At 46.5% G+C, this 12,952-nt stretch overlaps 1 protein-coding gene across 1 annotated transcript in view; it reads right to left on the bottom strand.

The window, feature by feature from the left end:
- DBF4 (DBF4-CDC7 kinase regulatory subunit) overlaps window positions 1–12,952 on the bottom strand; it is a 179,256-nt gene that overhangs the window by 67,863 nt on the left and 98,441 nt on the right. The window contains exon 9 of the mRNA XM_086941796.1: window positions 6,859–6,904. Within this exon, the coding sequence (XP_086797922.1) occupies window positions 6,859–6,904 (46 nt within the window). The remainder of the gene's footprint in view (window positions 1–6,858; window positions 6,905–12,952) is intronic.

Below are 12,952 nucleotides of genomic sequence, written 5' to 3' on the forward strand. Positions count from 1 at the left end.
ATATAAACACACAGTGAAAAACCATAATCCAAGAATACAGTTAATACACACAATCAGTAATCTCAGCATCACATATCTGGATGCTCATCTTGAATAATTTCTTGCAGGTTTGTCTACAAAGGTTTTCAGGAAACCGACAGACAGAAACAACACTACGCTTTAGTAGCTTTCAACCTCTATCGTTAAAACAGCACTTACCTTTCTCACAATTTATACACATTAAAAGAATAACTTCAGACCAAGAAGTGTGTAACCAGGGGGCGTGGCTTGGCGGGCCGTCGCAGCTTAGACGAGCTCCGTCCAGCCCATCATATATCCGCCGACTATCCTGTCCCCCTTCTTGTTCTCGTTGCCCTAGAAAGTGGCGCAGTGCCCTGAACGGAGTGGCGGTGCTCCGGTGCCATTTGCGGAGCTATGGGGCCCATTGCGACGCAAGAGGCAGAGTGACGACTTGAGGCCTGGCCGGGGCCTCGAGTTTCGCGCTCCCCGACCTGGGGGCACGGCAGGTGGCGACGAGCGGCGGAGGGCCCTGGAGGGCACAAAACATCCTTGGCAGGCAGCGGAGACCCCCAGCTGGGGTGGCCTTGCTGTCGCTGGGCCACCATTTGTGCGAGAAGCTGGGACCTCGGGCGAAGGGGCCGGAGCACTCCCACAGCGGGGCCTACTGCCAGGAGCACAGACAGGGACTGGAGTTTGGTCCCGGCCGACAGGGGGCACCCGGAAGGCGGACTGCATTTGCCTGTGATCGGAGGGCAGGTCGGCCCTCGGCGCGGCCACCGGAGAGTGCATAGTCGACACTGAGGCCTACCAAGAGTGAAGAGAGGGCCTGAGGAGAGCTGGTCTCAGTGTGGGTCCCTTATATGCCCAAGCCCTGGGGCGAAACCGGGGGCAGAGGACGCCCATAGGGAGTGCCTGCAGCCCTCTGGGGGTCGGGGACTCTTCCTATTGACTCAAGGTGCAAGGGACATGGCATAGCGAGGCCGGGAATAGAGTGGCACCATTGAAGCTCAGCGCCACGAGAATTTTGAACGGACAACCTATGCGCCGGAACACGTTGGCAGATACGGCATAGGTAACTCAGCCCCAGGGAGAACAGTGGCAACGTGAGTACTTTAAACGCGAGGTGGTGGCCGGGGGCAGTTGCTGGACAGCGTGAGGCCTAGGGATCGATATTCCGGTGGGGCGTGACCAGTGCGCAATTCATTGGCACAGCCCGCTGGATAGAGCATCAAGCCGGGGGAGACATCGGGGAGCCTGACGCACCATTGGTGTTACTGGAGGGGTAATCCGGGGGTACAGGTGGCCTAGCCCGGCGGAGGTTGTCCCCGACCTTCGAAGAACATGACCAGAGGCGGGAGTGGCAGTGGATCCGCGAAGCAAGGGCCCATCGATAAATATACGGGCCGAGCGGGGGAGCTGGAGCCACTGGGGGCCAGAACAGCCAGAGGCCAGCCAATGCGGCACTGATGGCGGCGATCACCCAGTCAAGGGATATGCTGGACGCGAAAATAGGTGCCGCAGTGGCACGCATCACGGAGGCTGAAACCAGAATCTCGGGGTGGAAGATAATGTGGCGACACTTAAACGCAAAGTGTCCGACATGGAGAGTGTCCAGAAAGGTCTGGCCCTTAGAGTGGAAGATGCAGAAGGACAGGCCCGGCGCAACAACCTTAGGTTCGTGGGATTCTAAGCTTCCCTATGCCCTGCTCTACCCGGCCCGCCTGCGGGTGGTGTTTCAGTCTCGGGCCCACTTCTTTTGTACAGCTGAGGGCACATACACCGCCGGGTCATGACTCGGACTCCTCCTTGGGTGGATCGCAGGCACAGACAGCGCGGAGCTCGCGGACTAAGGGGAATTGGAGGTCTAGGTCCAGGAGGTGCTCTGATCCAGGGAGAGAAGCGGATGGTGGAACGGCTGCCCCGGAGCATCCGCTCACAGATCCTTGAACACTCGTCCAACGAAAGGTGGAACTTTGGTGTGTTTGTTCCCCCTTGGGTGTAAGTGTCAGAGACGCTTTGCCGAAGCAGCCATTGGGCCGTAATGGGCATCAGCGATAGTTACCTAACCGTGAACACGAGGTTATGGGGCAATTGGGGATGGGGTGGGTAGATACATCTGGGGCGGGCCTCCTCCCTGGGCTTGTAGCTTGTTAGGGGAGGGAGTTGGGTGAATGGGTAGGTTCTTGGGGATCCATTGGTGTGGACGGTCTCGGGTCCTGGTTTGGGACCGGGGGCTGCCCAGGTCGCGACAGGTACTTCAGTTTTTTTAGGTATGGGGGTGGGGGGTTGGGGGGGGGGGGGGGGGAGTTGGAAAGGGAAGGGGGTTTGGTCTGTTCTGCACGATACATTTGAGGTCTCAACAATGGCTGTGTATACGACCTCTAGGCCCGTCTACGGGGCTCCTGGAATGCGTCCCCCTGAATGGCGGGTGAGGGTACCACGCCGCTGACCCCCAGGGCGTCCATGTGGATACTTAGCTGGAATGTGCGGGGAATGCTTGACAAAGTAAAGAAAGGAGCAGTCTTGCGATGGGGGAAAAGGGAAGGTGCGGATGTCATGCTGCTGCAAGAGACACATATGTTAGGCAACAAAACGCTTAATCTACAGCTCTATGGCTACCAACAGGTTTACCATACTGGGTTTGCTAGAGGGTCCAGGGGGGTGGCCGTTCTGGTGCACCGCAGGTTGTCCTATGTCCACACAAAGCAGTGGGTTGACCCGCAAGGCAGATACATCTTTATTAAGGGAATGATTGGTGAGGAGCCCCTGGTACTGGGGAGCGTGTATGCCCCGCCTCCCTTGCAGTGGTCGCTAGTGGAAAAGTTTTTTGCCGTGTGGGCAGAAATTCCTGAGGCTCTAGCAGTGATCGGGGGGGGAGCTTGAATGACGTCATGAATGGTCGGATGGATCGCTATAGACCAGGGGTGGACAGGCAGCGGACACATCCACTAGACTAGGCGATATGGTGAGGGGATTGGGCTGGGTAGACGCTTGGCGGTATCTTCACACCCTGGATTGGGTATATACATATCTCTCGGCAGTCCATAAGTCCTTTTCTCGATTAGACTGTGTGTTCGTCCCTTGCGCGGCAATCGGTAGGGTGAAATCAGCGGGTATACTACCTCGGGGGCTGTCAGACCACTCTCTGGTTGCGGTAGATGTATGGCTGGATAAAGGGCAGCAGTCTTTCCGGTGGCGACTCTCCATGTGGCACCTCCAACAGGAAGATTATAGGAAACATATGAGCGAAGCCATAGCCCACTACTGGGAGGATAACATGGGTTCGGTGGCGGATGTTGTGACACTCTGGGAAGCCCTGAAGCCCACACTGCGCGGGATAGACATCGCCTGGTGTGCAGCAGCTCATTGGCAGCGTAGAGAGGAGTTAGTGAGGGCCGCTGCACAGGTTGAGACACTAGAGGGGCGCTGTAGTAGAGCACAGGAGGGTAGAAAGGTGGGGCAGCTATTACTAGCACAACAGTCTTATGCGTCCTTGTTACTGGATGAGGCTCGGCAAATGTGGCTGGCGACACGTAGCAGAATATATCAGTGGGGGGATAAGTCAGGCACTATGCTCCATAGGCTCTGCCAAAACATGCTACGGGCGCAGGAGCTACCTGGGATCACGGATGCGGCCGGGGTCTAGATTACAGACCCCAAAGAGATAGCGGATAGCTTTGCACTATATTATGGCGCACAATATGCTCAGTGGGAGTACCTCCCGGCGGAGGCAGTGGATACGTTTATTGCGGACTTACCACCACGTGCAGTGTCGGAGGAAGTACGGGAGCGCCTTGAACTCTCGCTAACTGCGGAAGAGCTAGACACGGCCTTGGGACAGCTTAATACCAGAAAGGCACCCGGGCCCAATGGGGTTCAGAGTAAATTTTTTAAGAACTACCATCTCCAATTGGGAACACACTACAGGGCTGCGCTGGAAGCGGCTAGAGAGCAGGGTCGCCTTCTGGCAGATTGGAGACATGCCGAGGTTGTGGTGTTCCATAAGCCAGGCAGGCCTCCGGAGAGACATGAGTCTTACCGACCTATCTCCCTCCTCAATGTAGAAGCGAAGATACTGGCCAAAGCGCTGGCGAACTGTCTCCTCCCTTATATAACTGAGCTGGTCCATCCAGACCAGGCTGGGGTTATGCCACATAGGGCGACAAGCCATAATATTAGACGTGCACACATCGCAGTGGAGGCGGTGAGAGGCACTGGGGAGCAGGCGGCGCTCCTGTTGGCGGACATGGACAGGGTGTTCGACTCCTAAAGCTGGATCTATTTGTTTGCACTGCTGCCACGTCTTAATCTAAGGCCCCGTTTTTTGTCATACCTAAAACTACTCTACACGGAACTAACGGCATAGGGCATAGTTCCACTTAGGGCGGGGTACTCGGCAGGGATGCCCCCTATTGCCGTATTTGTTTGCTCTGGCCATGGAGCCGTTGGCGGCGTCGGTGCGCATGGACGCACAGATAAAAGGCTTTGATTGGGACGGTGGGCCATCAGATAAGATTGCGTTTTAGCAGATGATGTCCGGTTTTTCATCACTAACATTAACAGGTCGGGACCGCGTGTCTTGGAGATTATGCCAATCTTTGGTGAAGTGTCTGGTCTTGAATCTGCGTAAATCCACCCCTTGGGTGCTGGGGGACCGTACGGGTATCGGACCGTGGGCGCCAGCATTGCAGGTGGCGGCGGGGGGCCTTCAGTACCTACGAGTGTTCCTGTCTGAATCTGCTGTGGTCTCCTGGGAGCGCAATATAGTGCCGGTCTGGGACCGGGTTAGAACGGAGATAAAGACGTGGTCCCGTATGCCTCTTACTATTTTTGGCCGCTCGGCAATCTTTAAAGTCCTGGATCCTTGGTAGTGGTGCTTGAGGTATTGTCCCTGCCTAACCCTAAAAAAACATTCACTAAAATGTGCTTGGAGAACAGACAGAAGACCAGTACCTATCTGCCAAACGATCTGTTGAGGTGCATCGTCACTTGGCCTGACTTCGCGGTAACTTCTGCTATGTTTTTCTCCACGGTTTCTAAAGACAATGGTCCCTAGACAATCAGATTCAAGTTAATAAATATAGACTCAGTCAGTACTATATACCTCTGTCCAACCGGACAGGGATTTAATATGCAATTAAAGAATGTTTCACAGACAATACACGAAAAACAATATAAGTGGGACACAAGCCTGCATCCAACTTAGCAAGAAAGGACGTACAACATAAAGTTAGGGGTTCAGGCAAAAAGTTTGTTTGTTTAAAGCCCATTTCAAATGGAACAAACAAAATGTATGAGGCACCATTGCACATTTATCATAACAATTTGAAAAGTATATATGGTGTACAGAGTGTTTACGGCGTTCCGATCCCTTAAGAAGGAGCTGGGATCATCTTCACGACCTTTAAAATAGAATGCCTATTTACAATAGCCTGTATTTGCTTTGTGATCGGCAAAAATGGCCAGTGAACATACGCCCTGAGTGGGGAGCGTGGCCTCAACGTCGAGAGAGTATTCGATCTCATGTGGGATGAGGCACTGCAATGCGCAATGGCACAAGAGTGAAGAGCCCAAACAATGGGGATGATGCTGTGACTGTTAGGGACCCTTCTGGATATGAGAGGGTGCCAGGTGTCTAGCAAGTTGTGGCGGGAATGCATGCTTACCAGGGAAGTTAAATTAGCGCTCACGGTCAGGAGAAGGGAGTGACTTGCCAGGAAGGATCGAAGGTAATGGAAAGCCGGAGTGATCAGATAGAGGTAAATGAGCTGCGTTTGGGGTTTCGAGCCGGGATGCGGGCCAAAACAGGTAGGGTCTCGATCTGGTCACAGCGTCTCCACAGCAGCAAATCATGTTCAACCCAACCTCTCTGCCACACTATGAGTCCTCGAGGAGTCCTTTTTGGCTATAGCCTAAAGCTTCATTCCAGTGTCAATTTGTAATGTCCAAAGAAAGAAATCTTTACCACGACTTCGGCCGGCGAAGACTCCTCCTAGGGCAAAGCCTACTACCTTGCCCCGTACAACTCTACCTTCTGGACCTTTCTTGAAAATAATTTGTGAGCCAGGAGGTAAGCAGAGCCAAGGCTCAATCCCTCCCTTGTATCCGACCAATGCTCCATCGTAGTCGGCCTTAAACTTTGACCTCGTCTTGTGCAACAAGATTTCCACGTTTGGCGCCTTGATATTTTAGCCACTACTTTCCACAAAAAATCTAGAAATTCGCAACTCCGATTCTACGGGATTGGATTTATTTGGGTGACATTTTACATATTAAAATTGTCTCTATTTTTCTTAATTGATCTGGGATATTTCTTGTGTTGTGCTTTTACTTTACTCAGTGCTTTTAAGTTAAGCCTGATTGCTTTCGTACCAAGCCGCTAGAGGGTTAAGCACAGTTTAATTTAGTGACTTTTGTGTCTCACCATGATAAGGATTGTGGTTGTTGCTCGAGATGGCTTTCCACCCCCTCAAACAATAACTGAATTTCTAACACCTGGTCTCCCAGCATGACAATGGTGTATGAATCAAGTAAGAGAATAAACAAAAGAGAACTCAAAGGTGCATCGGTAAGACTCAGAGAAGAAGATTAGCGAAAGAGCTAAATCCCATCTGTATTCTACCAATCATGGTTGGCAGTGCTACAAGTAGGGAGTGAGGTACATCAAGTGGAATGGGAGCAGTAACTTACCATCAACAGCAGTCTCCTGCTGGTAATATTAAGTATCCAAAAGTCAGGCATTTCGGTTACATTTGCAAGAATGCTTCATAAAAATATCTCAAATTAAAGTTATACTAAGTAATTTTACTTCATTTGGTTTTGACATTTAGTGTACATAAAGATTAAAATTTTAAATACCGGCTCCGGTCTTCAACTTTCACAAAGGGTTTCTTCAGACGTCCTGCTAAAAAATTCAATTAGTAGGAAAATTGTGTTACTAATTCTAATTCTCCCCCATAGAAACATGAAATTGAACAGTAATAGTTTTTACAATGTAAGCAATCGTGCAGATTTAATTATAGATGGATAAACAGCTCAAAATATGAATACTTCCCCATAACTATTAAATACGGCAACATGAAATGCATTAAAAGTGAGCAGGCAGGCTACAAAATATTAACAGTTGAAAAGTTAAGAAAATATGATTTGATGTTTTCCCAACAATACAAATAAGGAGATTTAAAATGTGCTGGTGCTCTCTGGCTAGGTCATGACATTGTGAAGGGTGAGTCCATATCCTTTAAAGACAGTCTTCAAAGTCATTGACTGCTTTCATCCAATATCAAATCATTGACTTTGAGCACTGTGCATTAGACTGTCCATAAAACTTTCCTGGAGAGCACCCTTGATGAGTTCCTCAAAAACAATATCCAGAAGGGCTCAACAAGAAGTCGTGTTTTGACGACAAGTAGAAAATACAAGAATGCTGTACAAGAAGAGAAACTTGGATCATCTACTGCTCCTCAAGGAGCCTGATTCACTTGAATGATTTCCTTTTAAAACGAGATAAGAATCTAAGAGTCTTTGGTATGCACCTGGGTGATGTCACGTGGATTCACTAGGCCCAATATATCACACATAAACGTCAATTTATTGAAGAGTTTGCACTTGGAAATTATTTCCATGTTTTTTAGTGTAATCCCATCAAGTGAAAAGAGCATGTTTCAATCAGTCTCTTGGTCTTCGCTTTCAACTACTTCACCATAATTTGATCCGGACACTCTGTAAGGTAATTTAGTTGTGGTTCAATCTGGTATTGGTATTATCTGTGGCAGTTTTGTTTACTATTTTTAGGTCTCGCGCCTAGCAGTGCACAGCACTGCTCGTGCAGCGAGAGACCTCATGTAGGGGCTTCTGAAAGCTGACCACACGCTTGTGCGTGTGCTTTTGTTTTCGTCAGCTGCTATTGGCTGTGGCGTGCGTCTTTGTAAAAAAGAGACCACACCATTGGTGAAAGGCGTGTGCAGGTACCAGCTTCTTTACAAATGTATCCGCCCATGTCCCATTGGTGTCTGTTACGCGCAGCAGCGGCATCTGAGACCTAATACTAAACATGCGCTTCCAAGTAGTGTGCGTTCGCTTTGCTGCCACCCTCCCTCTCCTATGCTCCTTTGTGGTGCGCACGCACCAGTGGTTTCAATTCCCTGCTTGTTGTATTTGCGGTCAGCGGCGCCTTCAGACCCCTACCACCTCCCACCACAGCATGCCGAAGTGCCTTGAAGTATTTGCGGTCAGCGGCGCCTTCAGATCCCCCCGCCTTCCACCACAGAATGCTGAAGCGCCTTTATGTATTTGCGGTCAGCGGCACCTTCAGACCCCTCCCGCCTCCCACCACAGCATGCCTAAGCGCCTTTATGTATTTGCGGTCAGCAGCGCCTTCAGTCACCTCCCGCCTCCCACCACAGCATGCCAAAGCGCCTTTATGTATTTGCGGTCAGCGGCACCTTTAGACCCGCCCACCTCCCACCACAGCATTCTGAAACTTTTAAAAGAAAGCTTCGTACACAGAGTCAGCAAAATGATCCATGGTGCCCGAACTTCAGAGCGCTTATTTTGCAGTTGAGACTGCCATTTCTACTTTTTATTGAGTCCCGCTTAAAAGTGCCTTTACACATCCACGTCGCCCCGCTCTGAGATCGCCACACACACCACCCCAGCTATTTCGGGAGCTCTCCTAGCGGCAGGTGCTGCTGCTGTACTCAGCAGTGGTCGCCCTCTCACATGCATGATCTCAGTCACACACTGAACCCAGGTAGGACATATGCGTGCATCTAGCACTCTGAAGGGTCATAGACATGAGCCTTCCCGCTTTTACTATGCAGGTGTGCGGGTGGCAAAATAGTACTTCCAGTATAACATACACTGTAAACGCAACTTTTCTATTCATAGCGCTTAAAATCCTATTCATAAATAATTCCTGAGGAGATAAAACGAGTGCTTCAGGAAAGAAGAGCAACTAACTGCAGCATACACAACAGCCCCTGGTAGCCTGGATAGAGCCAACCACGACGCTTAGGCTGTATCTGGGTGCCGCAGAAGGACAGAATAAGAAAGCAGGTTTGAGGAGACTTAAGAATGTGCTGAGGACGCTGTTGATGGGGGTCACATTAGTTGCTTGTTTGGACCGTGTGACACTGCAAAATGCTAAAGGGGAACAAAAAAGGAGGGGTCTCATGAGAGAGGGAACGGAAATGAAGCAAGGGAGGGTATAGAGCACCCTGTGGAGATCCAAGGAAGAGATAACCCCTTCTGACACTATGTGTGATTGAGATCACGTCACTGTTCGACCACGTTCCTTGATTATATTTTTGGCTCTTTGCACTTTTTTTTTATTATTATTGTGGTGAGGGTAGGTGGGCTCCGAAGGCACTACTCGACTGCTTTTCAGAAGCAGTCGTACTCCTACGACTCATCTCTCTGAAGGCTGGGAGGCGGTCAGTCACCTCCCGACCTCTGCCCTCGGACTGTCCCTTCCGTCAGAAAGTGCTGGGCACTTTGCCTGTAGTTCTAGACCCTCGCCACGTCTCACATTCCCGGCGTCCTGATCTCCACAGCCCTGTCTATGCCTCCACCTGCCCCCGGCCAGTGCTCACACTGAAGCTTAACACCCTCCCTCGTGCTGTGGTAAACACACACTGCAGACGCGTACAGCTGGTACATGTCAACGACAAAGGGGGTGCCAGGTAAACCTCGTGAATTCTGCACAACCATTGCTACGGCTCGACAGTAGCAATTATCCTACCTGGAAACTCGCTTGAAGTTCAGAAATATGTAATTAAACCCGTCACAAATTCCTTTCTTGCTTTGATCGCAAAGTTTCCATAACAGTTAGGCCCCGTCAGCCTTGTTTCCCCCTTTATTGTTTATTAGACAATTATCTCAATCCAGATTTTAAGTGTCTCTAAGTGACTTTGCTTTAGAATTAGTTTGTCAAATATTTCTGCTCTCAGTTGTGTGTCACTGTTTTGTTCCTGCTTTTTATTGTTTTCATGTAGCCCCCTGTCGCCTAATGGCAATTGCACAGTTCTTTTAGAAGTAAGGTTGCACGTGAAGATAGAGACAGCAGGGCAGAATGTGGCTGCATTGTTGAGAAAACTTGTTGTTATGAATTTATAGCTATAAGCAGGGCCACTGAAATTATAAGATTGTGAAATTTTTCACATAATTACAGATCTTGCACATTTTCCACTTAATTCAAAAATGTTATGCATGCTAGAAAACTTAAAATACTGTTTCTCGCATAAACAGATCAAATATATCTAACTAGCAGCAAAATGAATAGTAAGCAGTTCATAAGAATTTGCAAAAGTGAACCAGTGAAGCGCCTTTACATATTTACGGTTAGCGGCGCCTTCAGACCCCTCCCGCATCTCACCACAGCATGCCGAAGCGCCTTTATGTGTCGCATTCCTGTAAGTTTTGACTATTGGCGTTGCATTACTATTAGCAACGCCAATAGCTCAAACTTTCAGTATTGCGAGACCTATTGCATTGCAAATGCTTGTTTATTGACTGTCTGAAATATTTCTTGTTTTTGTCGAGCAGCTTGCATTCTAGCTCACTGGGACTTTGTCCCTATAATATTTCATTGTGATTATGAATTCTGACCCTCTATCTGGTATGTTATTGTCAGTCCTTTATGAACTTTATCATTCATTTAATTACTGTTATTTATATTTAGCATTCATGCCTTGTATGCGATTCTTACCATCCAGTGGTTGTTACATTTATCAAAGATGTCTCCCAATTGGACTCATTGCCTTTGTTCCTTATCTTTTGTTAAATATTAGTATTTTTAGCATAAAAACTTCACTGCATGAAGTAACTATTGATTATATATGGGCTGATAAATGGTAAAAATCTCCCTATTCTTCATTGCTTGAGGTCTTGTGAATGTGATGCTTACCACAGTTTATTTCATGTGCAACAAATGACCTGATTTCGTAATCTCTTCTGAACGTCTCAGGGCATCATTTTAGATATACATTACATTGTTGGTGGGCTTCCAAGGGTTAGGAATAGAGATATCTTGACATTTGAAAAGCTGCAATTTTTGATTGGCATATTTTTACCGCGGTTGGCGAATTTGCATGAAATCTGGTAGATGTTTAGCTTATTCTTGGGCTTTTTAAATTTGTGCAGATTCATCAAGGAGGGACAGTTAAAAGGTGGCGTTAAAAATGTATGTTTGCTAACAACTGTGACATCACAATCCATATAAAGTTTGGTGGAATAGGTTTAGAGTTTTGTGGGCAAGTAGCGCCGATGCATCAAAGGGTGCAGGACTGATGACTTCAAATTACATCACTGATGACATCGAATGCTACCCCAATTATTTTACCTTTTCTTTAGGAAAATTATAATGAACAAATCAAATACTATCTACAACAGGCTAACTAATAATCAATTTATTCCAGAACAACACACTTTGCTTACGAATACACTATATATAGTTATACAAAGTATTTCACACATTAATGAGCCTACAACTAGAATAAAAAAGATATGTATTAAAAAGCCTGCATTAAGGTATACAGAAAGCTATAAACCAATGTTTAAAAATAACAGAGAGAGCACTCACTGCTGCACATCCACATGAAACTATGACCAAAATGTACCACAGAACTACAGTAATGATTAGAACAATTTGAGGAGAGGAGTTGGCCTAACGGCTAGGGCGGTCGACCACGAATCTGCAAAACCAGGTTGGAGTCTCTGCAATGACGCTGAACATCTTGTGATTCTGGGCGAATCACTGAAAAAATATAGAATGCAAAAATATAGATGAAAAAAATATTGAAGAAAAAATATAGAAAGACAAAATATCGAATTCCTATCTTCAAACCAGTAAGTACAAAAATATTGAATCAAAAATATTGAAAAAAATATATACTTAGTAAAAATATTGCATTTATTTTAATATCTTAAAAATAATTTAAAATTAATAAAATAATAACTATAATTAATTAAAACACTTATAAATACTTAAATAACTTACATATAATCAAATAATTAATGTAAGTTAAAAAAAATACAAATATAATTTAATTTTTTAACATATATATATATATATTAACATAATATTAATTACAAATATACAATATTTTTATTGTAGTATAGCAAGAGGTTAACATTTACAATTACCACTCCAGCAACTGCAACAGTAGGGTAAACGTTGGATAGCGTAGGGGTAAAAATGACTATTCCCACTCCAGAAGGTGCAACAGTAGGGAAAGCGTTGGAAAGCGTAGGGGTAAAAATTACTATTCCCACTCCAAAGGGTGCAACAGTAGGTAAAGCGTTGGATAGCGTAGGGGTAAAAATTACTATTACAACTCCAGAGAGTGCAACAGTAGGGAAAGCGTTGGATAGTGTAGGGGTAAACATTACTATTCCCATTCCAGAGGGTGCAACAGTAGGGAAAGCGTTGGATAGCGTAGGGGTAAAAATTACTATTCCCACTCCAGAGGGTGCAACAGTAGGGAAAGCGTTGGTTAGCGTAGGGGTAAAAATTACTATTCCCACTCCAGAGGGTGCAACAGTAGGGAAAGCGTTGGATAGCTTAGGGGTAAAAATGACTATTTTTATTTATTTATTTATTTTATGTAGTTTATAAAGCGCACAGCTACCCCCAAAGGGGTGTCCCGGCGCTAGAACCTAAGTCTAAGAGGAGAGGAAGGAGCAAGAGGGGGACTATGCCTACGCTAGTGAGTTTAACCGTAGGAAAAGTAAACATTTAATATATTAACACAAATAAATTAAATATCAATACCAATAAAAAATTAATTAAACTAAATTACAAATTTAAAATTATGTAATAATTAATCAAATAAAAATACAAATAAATATTAGTTATTAAAATTAATTTCTTATTAATACAATTTATTTACCAATCAACAATTAATTTACAATAAATTAAAAATCAATACCAATAAAGAAATAAAAATGATTA

This window comes from Lissotriton vulgaris, chromosome 10, assembly GCF_964263255.1.
Source record: "Lissotriton vulgaris chromosome 10, aLisVul1.2, whole genome shotgun sequence".
NCBI lineage: Eukaryota > Metazoa > Chordata > Amphibia > Caudata > Salamandridae > Lissotriton > Lissotriton vulgaris.